We start from the raw sequence: 12,854 nt of genomic DNA on the forward strand, positions 1-12,854 counted from the left end.
TCTTATCCCTGGTACTGTTCCTTTCTCTGAGGTGTACTTTCTGTGACATTAACATATTCTCTCCAACCAACTTTCTTTTATTATATGTATAGTAATTATTTTTCATCTTTTAATCTGTGTTTTATATTGAAAGTGGGTATCTGCCAGATAATTTACATTTGGGTCTTTTTTTTAATAGGTTATAATTGTTAGATCTAATAACTAACATGTTAAGAGCATTTACATTTATCGTAGGCATTGATATGATTCTATTTTGTTTCACTGTTTTGTTGTTTTCTCTTTTTCCTTTAATTTTTTGGTTTCTCGGTCTCTTCTTTTCTGTCTTCTTATGAATTATTTAAATATTTTCAAATACTCCTTTGAAATTTTTCTGTTGGCTTTTTAGCTGTATCTCTTTGTATTATATGTTTTTAGTGGTTCCTCTAGAGATAGCAGTGTACATTCTCAACCTTTAACAGTTTTTTTGGGTTAGTATTATTTTTCATTTCATATAAAATATAGAAGCCTTACAATCATATAGGTCCCCTTGCCCTCCTGCTTTCATGTGATAGCTGTCTATTAAGAATCCTACCAGACAGTATTATCGTTTTAACAATATACATGTTCATTTAAGAGGTGAAAATTTGTCTTTTATATTTTCCTGGATATTTACTATTTCTCTTCCTCTGCCTTCTTGAAGTTCCACGATTCCTTCTGATTAACATTATTTTTGAGCTGTAGAACCTCCTTTAATATTCCCTTTAGGCCACATCTGCTGCCAAATATTCTCTCAGTTTTCCTTCATCTGAGAATATCAGTTTTTGCCTTCATTCCCCAAAGAGAATTTACTGGATATAGAGGTTTTTTCTTTCAATACTTTAAAAGTATTCCACTGTCTGCTGGCTTCCGTGGTTTCTGATGAGAAATCCACACTAATTCAGATTGTTATTTCCCTATGTATGTGTCATCGCTGTCAAGATTTTTTCTTTATTATTTTTCAGCAGTTTATGCTGTATTTTTTTTTTTTTTTAAAGATTTTTTATTTATTTGACAGAGAGAGATCACAGTAGACAGAGAGGCAGAGAGAGAGGGAGAGAGGGAAGCAGGCTCCCTGCTGAGCAGAGAGCCCGATGCGGGACTCGATCCCAGGACCCTGAGATCATGACCTGAGCCGAAGGCAGCGGCTTAACCCACTGAGCCACCCAGGCGCCCAGTTTATGCTGTATTTGAATGTGGTTTTATCCTGCTTATGGCTCATTAAGATCTTAAATCTATAAATTTTTGTCTCTTCCCAAATTTGTGGAATTTCAGATAGTTATTTATTCAAGTAATTTTCCCGCTCCATTTCTTTCTCTTCTTCTCCAGACTCTAGTGACACGAACCTCAGACATTTTACTGTTATTTCACAAGTCCCTGATGCTCTAATTATTTATTTCAATGTTTTTTTCTTTCTGGTTTTATACTAGATAATTTCTATTGACCAATCTTCATGTTTTTTAGCTCTTTCCTTTGTCATCTCCCATTCCATTATTGAATTTTTTTGTTTTTGGATATTTTTTGGATGTTATTGTTTTGAAATTTCCTTTAAAAAATTAATTTATGTTTTTCTGCTGAGAACTTTCCTTCTGTTCATTTCAAGTATGTTTACCTTTGCCTCATGAAGCATAATTATAGAAGTTGCTTTAGAATCCTTTTCTGATATTCCCAATATTTGAATAGTCTCGAAGTTGGCATCTGTAAGTTGACTTTTCCCTTGAGAACTGCTCTCATTTTCTGGTTCTTGGTATGTTGAATAACTTTGTATTATATCCTAGACATATTCTGGTTGAGTGTTACATGGGGTCCTCTGGAGAATGTTGAGTTTTGTATTAGCAGGCAGTCAGCCCAGTTAGAATTGCCACACACGTTCTGTCTTGCCCTTTGTGGGCTATGGTTTTAATCTCTTCAATTTTCAAAGCTTTTGAGAGGTTCCTTTGGGTCTATCCCAGGCTTATGAAACTCAGTAGCGAGCAGTAGTGAGTAGTGGGACTTTTGTGAGTTCATTCACAGAATTAAGAGACCTTTTTCTTTAGCTCTTTCCTCTCTGCATTCCCCACCCCCATGCCCAACTCTGCACACACACTCTATCTAGCAGGATTCTCTTATGGTTCCTCTGGTCAAAAAGACAGAGGTTTCTCTCAGAGTCACTGCTTCCACACAGTTCTGTGTCCAGGGCCCATTCTTGTCCAGGCAGTACTGAGAGAGAAGAGAAAAACTAGCCATCAGGGATTTCCTCTCACATTCTTTAGACTTTTTCTTTGTAAAGTTGTCCAGAAACTAGTCTATCTAAGTTTTAGCTACTGCTGCCTTGCAGCTATGCAAGCTGGGCCTACCCCAAGGCAATGCCGCAAGACATATGAATAAAATTGGAAAACTCAACCCATATAGATCACTTCTCCTCCAAGGTTTTACTTGCCTCCAAAATCTGTCTGTCATTGTTCACTTTTCAGAGGTTTTAGGTAATTGCTTTTTATACTTTGTCTAGAGTTTTTAGTCATAGTCAGCCAGAGAAAGAGGCTATGGTGAATTTGTTTCATCCTTGCCAGATCCAGAAGCCTGTCAATGTAGTTTTACTTTGCATTTCACTGTGAGTCATGTTAAGCATCTTTGTATATGTTTAAGGGCCATTTTCATTTCTTGTGAATGTGAATTCATGTCTTTGCCCATTTTCTATTTGGTTTTCAGAATTTCTTTCCTTAATTTTGAAGATTTCTGTATATTCTAAAGATACTGAATTTTATCTCTTTTGACGTGTTAAAGTTTAGAAATGTCTTAGGTATTTTATCTTCTAATTGGTATTGTGAACAGAATTTTCTCTAACAGGTTATTGTTTGTGCATATGGAAGCTATTAAGTTCTCTTTGTTAGTTTTTTCCCTGATACCATACTAAGGTGTGTGGTTTTTTTTTTTTCTTTAACATTTGAATTTGTTTTATCATTGATTATCTAAGGCTCTCAAGTATATCATCATGTCATCTGGAAGATCATTTGTTTTCTTTTCCAAGTCATATGCCTTTAATTGATTTTTCTTATTTAATTGCATTGGCTTAAACCTTCAGTATAGTGTTGAATAGTAGTATAGATACTGGGTATTCTGACCTTAGAAAAAATACCTCCAATATTTCTTCATAAAGTAATGTTTTGACTGTAGAAGGAGGTTGTGTGTGTGTGTGTGTGTGTGTGTATTTTAATAATTTTTAAGAAACTCATAAGTTTCTCTTTGGTTAGGTGGGGTTTGTTTTGTTTTAAGATTTTATTTATTTATTTTGAGAGAGAGAGAGACAGCACGAGTGATGGGGAAGCACAGAGGGTGAGGGAGAAGCAGATCCCCCACTGAGCAGGGAGCCAGGTTAAGTGTTTTAATAAAAACCCAGGTGCCCTGGTTAAATGTTTTAATAAAAAATGGGTTTTGGGGCACCTGGATGGCTCAGTGGGTTAAGCCTTTGGCTTCGGCTCAGGCCATGATCCCAGGGTCCTGAGATCAACCCCAGTGTCAGGCTTCCTACTCAGTGGGGAGCTTGCTTCTCCATCTCCCTCTGACTCTCACCCCCTCTGCTCATGTTCTCTCTCTTTTTTTTTTTTTTTAGATTTTTCATTTATTTATTTGATAGACAGAGATCACAAGTAGGCAGAGAGGCAGACAGAGAGAGAGGGAGGAAGCAGGCTCCCTGCTGAGCAGAGAGCCCGATGCAGGGCTCGATCCCAGGACCCTGGGATCATGACCTGAGCTGAAGGCAGAGACTTTAACCCACTGAGCCACCCAGGCGCCCCGACGACTCATTTTCTCTCTTGCTTGCTCTCCTTCACACACACATACTCTCTCTCTCTCAAATAAATAAATAAAATATTTTTAAAAAACACAACAACTAACCTTACATTTCCACTTGGTCATCCTGTATTATTTCTTTAATTTGATGTTGTATTTTGTTTGCTAATATTTTATTTACTATTTTTGTATGATAATCATAAGTTATATTGGCCTCTACTTTCGCTCTGATCAAAGCTTTAAATATACCTCATGAATTCTGGTTTATAGTGCTTTTCGTTGTCATTTCTTAAAGTTAGTAGATTAAGTACTTCCCATTTCACCTAAAATTTGTTGTATAATAAATGGTTTTAAATTTTTAGTTGGGAGGACATTTTAGTTTTTATTTTGTTAATTTCTAATATAACTTCACTGTGGTCATAGTGTGTGTTTATAATATTTCTTCTTTATGGAACTTACTGATGTTTTCTTTGTGACCCAGAATACAATTTTTATACATGTTCACATGCACTTGAGAAGAAGGGGTAGTCTCTGTTTTCTGGGTGTAAAGTTCCATATGGATCCATAATATTTACCCCTTGGAGTCTTCTATTTCCTTACTTATTATTTATTATTCACTTGCTATGATTTGTACTAAGAGTAGTAGTATATCCTGTTCTCCAATTATTGGTGAATTTTTTCTGTGACTCCATGCATTTCCTGTAGCTTCTGTTTTATAAAGGTGGCGTTTTTGTCTTTTAGTACATAGGTATTCAAAACAATCATATATTCATTGTAAATTGCAGCTTTCAGTATTGCAAAGTATCTGGGTTTGTCAATTCTGATGCTTTTTGGCTAGAATTCAACTTTGTTGACATCGGTATTTCAACCCCTGCTTTTTTATTGTTTCTATTTGTCTGAAATACCTTTGTCCATCTCTAGTTTTAGCCTTTTGGAATCTCTTTAACTTAAAAAAAAAAAAAGATTTATATACTTATTTTAGAGAGAGAGAGAGAGAGAGCACGTGTGCATGAGTCAGTGGGGGGCGGGTGCTGAGGGAGGTGCTGAGGGAGAGGGAGACAAGTCCCAAGTAGACTGTGCTGAATGCAGAGTCCTAGGCTCAGTCTCAGGACCCCAAACAAGATCACAACCTGAGCTGAAACCAATCAGGTACATAACTGACTGCACCACCCAGGCGCCCCCACCCTTTTTTCCTTACTAGCTTTATATTCTGAGTATTCTGGGTATGGCCTATCATTAGATATATGTGTCATGAATATTTTCCCCCGTCTATGGCCTCCTTTTTTATGTTATTAATGTCTCTTAATGAGAATTATCATTTTGAGTTTCAGCCATGTGAGACTGGAGTTTATACATTTTCAGTTTTGTGGAATATTCTATTATATGTATGTACCAACTTTGTGCAGTTGATGGTCATTTGCATTGTTTCTAGTTTTTATTAGCATGCATAATATTGCTATGAACATTCTTATACAAATCTCTCCTTGTACATATGTGAGAATTTCTTTAGGGTATTTATCTAAGAATGGGGTTGCTGCCTCATAAGGTGTGCAGACTAGTCCTAAATTGTTTTCCAAAGTGATTCTTTCAATTTATGTTCTCTCTTGCGAGATAAAGCGTTCAAGTTGTCCCACATTGTAGTCAACATTTGACAGATTGTTTAATCTTTTGCTAATTTGCTAGGAGTGTAATTATATCACATTGTGGTTTTGACAGGCTTTCCAAGATTATTAATTAGGTTAAACATCTTTTCATATGTTTATTAGCCATTTATGTTTCTTGTGATATATCTGTTCAAGTCTTTCGCTTATTTTCCTTTTTGGCGTTTGCTTTCTTATTGTATTGATCTGTGTGTTCTTTATTCTAGATATGAGTCCAGTGTGGGTTTGTCTTCCTCTCCTTCCTCTAGAATGCTTTTATAATTTTAAGAATGCTTTTATAATTTTAATTTTATAATTTATAATTTTTATAATTTTACAGAAAAGTTGCAAATACAGTATAGTGAATACTTACATACCCTTCACTTATGTTCATTAATTGTTCGCATTTTGCCACATTTGCTTTACCTGTCTGTATGTAGATAGAGACTGGAATTTCTTTTTCTGAAACATTTGAAAACAGTGTGCAGACATCATGACGTTTCAGCCCTAAAACACTGTAGCCTGGGACTAAGAGCATTCTTCTAGGCAAAATACCATTATTCCTGCCCAAGAAAATGAACAATAATTTCATATTTTAAAAGATATTATATTTCTTTATTTAGAGAGAGTAAGCATGAGCGGGAGGAGGGGCAGAGGGAGAGGGAGAGAATCCCAAGCCGACTCTGCACTGATGCCGAGATCAGACCTGAGCTGAAATCAAGAGTCAGATGCTCAACTGACTGAGTGGCCCAGGTGCCCCACAGTAATTCCATATTATCTACAGTCTATATTCAGAAACTCCCCAGTTGTTCCCTTACCTTTCTGATCCAGTCAAGGTTCATGTGTTATATCTGGTCACAATGCCTCTTTAGTCTCTCAACTTAGAACCTTCACCCTGCTTTTTGCTCTTGTTTTTTCTCTTGATCTTGACCTTTTTCATAAGTGTGAGCTAGCTGCCTTGCCCAATATCCTGTAATCTGGATGTGTCTGTTTTCTGCAAGTCATTGGCACAGGTATACGAGGATGGTGCTGTGTTTTCTGGCATCACCTCAGGAGATAAGTGATGCTGGTTTGTTTATTATTGGCGGTGCCAGCTTCAATCTCATGGTGAAGGTGGTGACAGCCAGATGTCTCCATTGTTAAGGAACATTCTCCTTCTGCGATCAGTAAATAATCTGTAATGTAATACCTTGGCACAGAGCAAATCTCCTGTTTCCCAACAGCCTTTCACCCAGTTGGATCCTTTTTCAAATCTGAGTGGTGAATTTTGTGATCTCTTGCTCTCCACTTGTGATTTTAGTCCCCTCTTTCTATTTCTTCAGAGCCTTAAACATCTTTATTCTATATGCCTGGATGCTTTGTGCTCTAGGGGTCTAGTTCTGCCTTTTGTTGTTTCTCATGGCTCTCACTCATGGTGCTGTGTTTCCTTTTTCTTTTCTATGAGTTCCGACTCCTTGCATTTCATAGGACTTTATCGGTGAATTCATTCAGGCCTGTGTTGAAGGTGGGCTCCTTCTGAGACATTTCACAGACTGAAGTTTTGGAGACCTCCTAAGGTGGTGTAAATTAGGACTAAAGCATCATTCTGGCACCTCTGGTGTAGGTCTACTTCTGGTTCAGTTTAACACTGAGCATTTAGTCCTGTGGGGTCTCATCTTTATGGAGATGTTCCTAGGAGATTGTCCACTTGGGGAGGGTCCCGAGCTTTGTCTTTCATGGACTTGGAGGCCTTGCCTTAGAACCAGAATTCTAGATCACTAATGTAGCAAATGCCCTCAGGGCAGGTGCCAATCTTGGGGGGGGCTCCATAGACCTCACTACGTTTGACTTCTGCTTACTTAGTGTTTGGCCTTTGAAGGTTCTAAACTTTTTTTTTTTTTTTTAGTTTTTTTTTTAAGATTTTATTTATTTATTTGACAGACAGAGATCACAAGTAAGCAGAGAGGTAGGCAGAGGGGGTGGGGGAGCAGGCTTCTCGCTGAGAGGAGAGCCCGATGCGGGGCTTGATCCCAGGACCCTGAGATCATGACCTGAGCAGAAGGCAGAGGCTTTAACCCACTGAGCCAACCAGGCGCCCCGAGTTTGGGTTTTTATTTTAGTTGTTTTGTGGGCATCTATCCTGTCACAGAGTAGTGCCTCCCTAGTTTCTGCTGGTTATGGAATTCTTAGGTGCCTTGTGGGGCTTCTGGAAGCCATTCTGTGCTCTCCTGTGGCCCACTTATGGAGGGCTTGGGGTGGGGGGTGCTGTTTGAGGTACTCGCAGCATCCCACGTGGCTTGTCCTTGCTCTCCCAGGCATAGGCAGTCAGTGAGGCAAAATCTGGTGGGCTGGAGTCAGCAATGATAGTGCTTGGTTGACTCTGGTGGTGGCTTCCCTGCTTTGGCTCACTTCTCAGTGCTCCTTGTTGATTCCAAGCTTCTTCAAGGACCAGTGGTCCTGTTGCAGTAAAAGGAAAGGGTTCTGTGACTGAGGGCACGGTGGGTGCTCAGGGCTGACTCAGGGATCAGGCTGTGGTCTTTGGGTACCAGCTTCTCCCTTGGCCCTCCCTGCCTCCTCTGCATTTGCCAGTCTCTGGTTGTTTGCCTGCCTTCCCCATGAGGGGCACCCTTGGGTCCCATGGCCACTGTGCCTGCCTGAGGCGTGCATGGCTTGATGGGAGGGTGAGTGCCAGGTGTAGCCTCAGGCAGACAGGGTCCCATGGGGAAAGGCATAGGTGGCTGGGTGGCCAGGAGGAAGGCTCTATCTGGGCCCTTCTCTGTGGGGCTGACCCTGAGGCCTGCCAGGCTGCTGCTTCTAAGGTGGGACACAGGGGGGCACTGTCATCCTCCATCCATGGGCCCAGGGCCTGAGGGGCTTTCGGGGTTCGCAGCATCAGTTGGAAAGGCTGTCAGAGTTGCGCAAATTTTGTCAGGTTGTCTTTCTTTTTAATTTTGAAAAGAATGTGTCTCTCTTTGACATCTCGAAAAATAGGCAGAATCCAAAGTTGTGCTCGGTGGATTAAGTTTCATGTTCCTTTGCCCTCTGGGAGGAAAAGACAAGTGACAGAACAGGGGAATGAGGCAGTGGCGGGCGGCTGGTACCACGCACCGGTGTTGCACAAGGGGCTGCGGCCTCCGCTCCAGGCGGCTCACTGCCAGGGGAGATAGGATAACGCGATTATTCTCAATTAGATTAATAAAGAATAATTAGATGTCATAAATCAAGTAATCATAGGATATTGTCATGGGAAAAATATGTAGCTAGAATTAATTAGTTTTCAAATAAAGCGTTTATTTTAATTGCTTGAAATGATGGAGCCCTTAATTGCCGATGCATCATTTTGGCCTGAACAGTTTGGTTGTTGTAACAACGTGACGGGTTTGTTCCCCGCAGTTCTGGGGAAACAATAGAGGAGAACTTGATTTCATCACCTCAGACGGAGCCTTGTGCTGGTGAGGTTCTGGAAACTCCCATCAGGCCGCAGGCAGGTGGCAAGTGTGGGCTGCGCTTTGGCTGGCGCCGCCCAAGGCCCCCGTGCTGCCTGTGCATGTGTGTGAGTGTGTGCAGGCATGTGCGTGCGTGTGTACACATGTGAGCATGTGCCCTCTGTCCGTGTGCACATAAGTGTGCATGAATGTCACGTGTGTGCGTGTAGTGTCTCCTGGCAGCTCACCTGTCCCAAGCCACAGAGCAGGGGCCATGGGTCATGGAGCAATGTGGGGTCAGGTGTCTGCCTGCAGGAGGCCGTCCTTGCATTTGGGAAGAGTCAGTTGGTTTTTAGCTAAAGTTGAGAGAGGCGTTCAGAACAAAAACCCTAAAAAAGAAAGAAACAAACAGGGACTTGGCCATTTGTAAGGTCCATTCTCAGGGACCCCTTCCTTCTCTTTGACAGAGGCGGGATCAAGCAGTGGAGTGGCTGCCTATGGTCTCTCCCCAGTAAGGGTGAGCATCTGCCCCTTCCTGTCCCCAGCCCTGCCGTGTCTGCTCTGGGTCATTAGGATCAGCCCCAACCCTACTTCCATCCCTCATGTGGACCAGGCCTCAGCTGGCCTGGTGCTGGCACTGGCTTTCCACTGGGTCTCTGCAGTGTTTCCCTGGCTCCGGTGGTCTCCGGAGTCTCAGGTCACTACCTGCCCCCCACTCCCCTCCTGTCTGGTGACTCAGAGCCCCCTGGCCTCCAAGGCCCCAGCTGCCTTGACAGTGGCATTTCTCAGGTGTTTGAACCTTGCACTCTAGTGAAGCTACTCCGGGCTCTATTCTGGAGAGAGAGAGAGAGAGAGAGAGAGAGAGAGAAGGAAAGGGTCTGGGATGGTTTCAACGAGGGGAGGTACAGGGCTTCCCGGTGAGGGTGTGGCTGAGTGGTGCCTGGACCAGTCTCCAGCTGGAGAAACTCATGCCCCTCCTTCCTCTGCGACTGTGTGTTTGCCTGTCCTCTGGCTCAGCCCCCATCCCACGTGAGCCTCTGTCTTTGGCCTGGAACCCCCTCCAGCTTCTGGCATTGGCAAAGGCTCCCTCCTGGAGGAATGCTATCTTCTCTGCTCCTGTTCTTTGCCCTGCCCAGTTCCCCTGGTGGCTGTGGCTCCCTCAGTGGCCAGGTAGCCTCCTCCCTGGTCTGTGTCCAGGCTGGAGAGAGACAGGTGGGGAAGCGTCTCAGATCGAGCAGGAGAGGCCCCCTGATGAAGTTGCTGCAGCCTCCCAGCAGTCTGCTCCTGGCCTTTCCCTCTGTACCCTCAGCCTGGCCTGGGACCTGCAGGCTGACAGATGTGCCCCTTGGTCATTGGAGCAGGTCACTTCTGGTCCGGCAACGCCTCCTGTACCATTGCTGGGGTGGGCTCAGTGGTTACCCTGGGAGGCTTCTCCTTTCAGGAGGGTCGGCCCCATGGGACCAGTGATTTGAGGAAGGGTCACTTATCTGTCATATCAGTCCTCCTGGGGAGTGACATGGTAACTCAGTCACTACCCCTTCCCCACACACCAGCGCACTAGCCGCTCCGCCTCTTGGTGGCAGCGTGCAGACTTCAGGCCTGAATCTGAGGGGCCTGGGGTAGCTCACCAGACCATTCCCTGCCTCCTTTTCTCCAGCAGTGAATGTGGTGCTGCCTTCTCTGAGGGCGGACGTATAGGCCCTCAGGACCCAGCAGGCAGGGTCTGCAGCACATGTGAGAGAGATTCCTCTCTATCTTTGGGTCCTGCTCACTCCCCCAGCCCCCAGGGCCCCCACACACCTCTTGTCTGTCCCTCGGTTCATCCCTTCAATATGCACGTGCTGAGGAGCTGCTGTGTGCCTGATGCCAGTGGTCAGGCCTGTGGTCTGGGGGGAGCAGGCCAGTGTGGCCCCTGTTCCCTGAGCTTGCTGTGGGGCCAGAGTGGACAGCATATCCAGCCATGTCATTGCTCCACTGCAGGGAGGAGAGGAGAGGGGCCTCATGAAGGAGGAGGGAAGCTGAATTTGCAGTACTCAGCCAGGCTCAGAGGCAGGACAGACACCCCCAGGCATGTGGACAGCCCAGGAGTAGAGAAGCCAGCCTGAGGGAGGAGGAGTCACTCCTCCCACTGCTGTGGCCAATGGAATTCAGGGAGTCAGAGGGTATAGGGTGGGTGGACAGCAGGCCTTGGAGGCCAGAGGTAGGCTCTATGCAGGGTACTGAGGGTGAGAGTGACCTCAGAAGGGTGCAGGTGCCACTGTGCCCCCCCCCCAGAGATGGTGCAGGTTGGGACCATAGTGATGCCATTTGGGTGTAGAGGCCAATAGGTGGGAGGGAAGACAGGCTGAAGGGGCTGGGCAGCATCCAGGGAGGCTCTTATTGCCTTTCTGAAGGACGACAGGTGTGTCACTTATGCCTTTCCTTGGTCCCCAGGTGCCTGCACCCCCAGCCAGTATGGCAGCCTCCCCACTCCCACCGCCGGACCCCCAGTTTGTCCTCCGTGGTACCCAGTCGGCGGTGCACGCGCTGCATTTCTTCGGAGGAGCCCAAGGACAGGGGCGCCCACTCCTCCTCTCGGGGTGAGTAGCTGCGGCCCCAACCCAACCCCAGGGGTTAGCCCATGGTGAATTTAGGGGCAGTGGGCTACCAGTGAGCCAAGGGCTCATTTGGGGATCTCAGTGACAGGCTCAGACTGCCCATCCCTCGGGCACACAGACTTTTCAGAACCCACTGACAAGCCGTCCCTCGGCCTGGCCCCCTTGGAGGAGGCAGGGAGCACACCCTCTCTCACGGATACCACACAGTTTACAGTGTCAGCGGTAGCCCCCTACGCCTCTCCAGAGGAGTGGACTCTGCCTCGGGTGCCCTCTAAGGCTCCTGAGGGCTTTCTACCCGCCATCCCTGGTAAAGGACTGCTGTGCCACTTTTACCCTTAGTTCACATGTCCAGCCATCCTCTAAACTGAAAGCTCTGACTGAAATGCCTGGTCCACCAGCTGGGTGGTTTCTCCCCCAGCCCCGCAGAGCATGCTGGGACTGTCTTCTGATCCCTCTCCCTGAGCCTGTGCTTTTGCGCTTGTCACAACAGGTCCCTGAGCGGGCTGGTGCACATCTGGAGCCTGCAGACGCGGAGGGCAGTTGCAACCCTGGATGGCCATGGGGGCCAGTGTGTGACCTGGCTGCGGACACTGCCCCAAGGGCACCAGCTGCTCAGGTGGGTCTTGATGGCAGCGAGTACAGTCCCAAAGGAGTCAAGCTATGGCCCTCAGCAGGGCCATGAACTTGCCACTGGAGGTTCTCGGGGTCTCCCCCAGCTGCTGGGGCAGCCCCTCCCCATGGCAGAGCAAGTGTGATCTCTGCCCTTGGCCCGTCCAGAGGCAGTGTCCAGGTCCACTGGGTGCGTGTCGCTGTGGTCTTTGTGACCACTGCTCTGTCCAGACAGGTGCCTACTGAGACGAGCCTGATGAATGCACAAAACAACTCTGTAGTGGCCTGAGCAGAGGCCTCCCTGGCCTGCCAGGCCTCTCCAGTGGCAGGAGCTAGGGGTCCATGGCTGAGCTCCAGGATTCTTCTTAGAGGAGCCTCAGCTTCCCTCCTGTGGACCCCAGGGCTCTGGTGTCACCACACCTCCTCTGACGAGTGGTCCCCTTTCCACGCAGTGGTGCAGAACTTGCGTCTAAAGCCTGCCCACTGATTGGGGTTGTGCTCCAAACCCTGAGAGCAGCCACCCTCTCTGGGCACTGGGAGTGCCACAGGGGCGCCCAGGTCCATGGCATTTGGGCTGACCGGTGACGAGGAGAGCAGGGTGGGCATGTGGCACTCCTGACAGAGGAAGCTGTGTGGTGGGCCCAGCTGTGAGCAGCTGGAGACCGGGCAGCAGAGCCCAGAGGGGCCGTGTTCTGGCACTGCCACCACGGCCTTGAAGAGGTGCCAGGCTGGTGACTCCAGGTGAGAGGTGGGCCAGGAGGCAGCAGGAAGGGGCAGGTGGGGGAGAGAATGAGCTTATGTCTAAGTTTGAGTGAAACTTT

General features: G+C 46.1%; 1 protein-coding gene across 9 annotated transcripts in view; it reads left to right on the forward strand.

Moving 5' to 3' along the window:
- GNB1L (G protein subunit beta 1 like) overlaps positions 1 to 12,854 on the forward strand; it is a 58,866-nt gene that overhangs the window by 16,142 nt on the left and 29,870 nt on the right. For 5 of the 9 annotated variants that reach the window (XM_080821177.1, XM_080821170.1, XM_080821173.1 and 2 more), the window contains exons 3-4: positions 11,261 to 11,406; positions 11,915 to 12,040. In XM_080821177.1, the coding sequence (XP_080677303.1) occupies positions 11,282 to 11,406; positions 11,915 to 12,040 (251 nt within the window). In that variant the 5' untranslated portion in view covers positions 11,261 to 11,281. Of the gene's footprint in view, positions 1 to 9,294; positions 9,345 to 11,260; positions 11,407 to 11,914; positions 12,041 to 12,854 lie in introns of all 9 variants that reach the window. The other 4 variants (XM_080821176.1, XM_080821175.1, XM_080821178.1 and 1 more) reach the window with 1 other exon arrangement.

Source organism: Martes martes (genome assembly GCF_963455335.1).
Source record: "Martes martes genome assembly, chromosome: 13".
Lineage (NCBI taxonomy): Eukaryota > Metazoa > Chordata > Mammalia > Carnivora > Mustelidae > Martes > Martes martes.